We start from the raw sequence: 1,190 nt of genomic DNA, 5'->3' as shown, positions 1-1,190 counted from the left end.
GTGCGAGTGTGTTGCACTATGCGCAATTATGTCATCCTGTTTTTGGTTATGTGGCACTGAATGGGGGTATGTTGTACTATGTGTACTGTATGTGAGTATGCTGTCATGCTGTAAGTGTGTACTGTATAGGAGTCTGCTGTATTGTTCGTGATTGTGTCGTGCTGTCTGTGAGTATGTCTTCTAATTGTGAGGATGAAGGGAGTGTGCCAGATCTATAGAGATCCATAGATAAATATTGGTGTTAGAATGATATTATGCTTCACTATCAACACATTACATTGAGGATGCTAAAAGGCTGCGCTATATACACATTAGGGCCAATGGTGAACGCAGGTACCGCTTTGGCCACGGGAAAAACCGGGACGGCGACTACCGCTGCGACTCCGGCTGGGGCGGCGCCAAAGAAGGCTTATTCCGCGTGGGATAAACTTGTTTCGTCAGGTGAGAAAATATTGAGTTATCCGGCAAGATTGTCGCAGATGGATTAGAAAAAGTATTGTTCCTGGTATTGCAAGTGCGTTTATGTTGTGTCAATAGTCCGTGTTGACGCATTTTGTAGTAAAGGGAGCCTATTCCGCGTGAGATAAACTTATCGCAGTCAGATTAGGAATAGTATGGGTCAAGGGTTTACAAGTTCGTTTATGCTGCGCACATATTCCGTGCTTACATTTTTTTGTGGCGAAGAAAGCTTATTCCGCGTAGGCTTGAAATTATATTCTCAGATGAGACAATAATAACACGAATCGATGAGGATGTCACCACTAATCCTGATATAGTACGAACCCAAACTGTTCCCATTTTAAATATTGAGGTGAAAAGTGTGCTTCTTATATCCAGCTGTGTTCACGTGACCATATACATGCATGGATAGTGCTTACTCACATACGCATTCTCACATTCAATTGCCTTATAGCTTAAGTACTCATTGGCTTGGCGATGTCCACGAATTCATCAAACGCATAGACAAACACAATACGTTGTAGCCATCTACACAGCCGCACTATACACATACGTCGTCAACTGTGTTTGCACAGCCCTACATCCACTCTATACATATGTATTGATATATATATACATACAAATAGTAATAATAGTAATATTATATAGTAATAATAAAATGATAATATATTAATATATATATAATAATAAATATATAATAATATATATATAATAATATATAAATAATAATT

The 1,190-nt window shown here is 38.7% G+C and overlaps 1 protein-coding gene across 1 annotated transcript; it reads left to right on the top strand.

The window, feature by feature from the left end:
• Window positions 1-233: 233 nt before the first annotated feature.
• On the top strand, window positions 234-488 carry SARC_15813 (hypothetical protein; the record flags this gene model as incomplete). Its single annotated transcript, XM_014290076.1, has 1 exon — window positions 234-488. The coding sequence occupies exon 1, from the start codon at window positions 255-257 to the stop codon at window positions 486-488; it is 234 nt and encodes a 77-aa protein (XP_014145551.1). The 5' UTR covers window positions 234-254.
• Window positions 489-1,190: the final 702 nt, after the last annotated feature.

Source organism: Sphaeroforma arctica (assembly GCF_001186125.1).
Source record: "Sphaeroforma arctica JP610 unplaced genomic scaffold supercont1.6787, whole genome shotgun sequence".
Taxonomy (NCBI): Eukaryota; class Ichthyosporea; order Ichthyophonida; genus Sphaeroforma; species Sphaeroforma arctica.
This window is presented reverse-complemented; position numbering and strand designations above follow the sequence as displayed.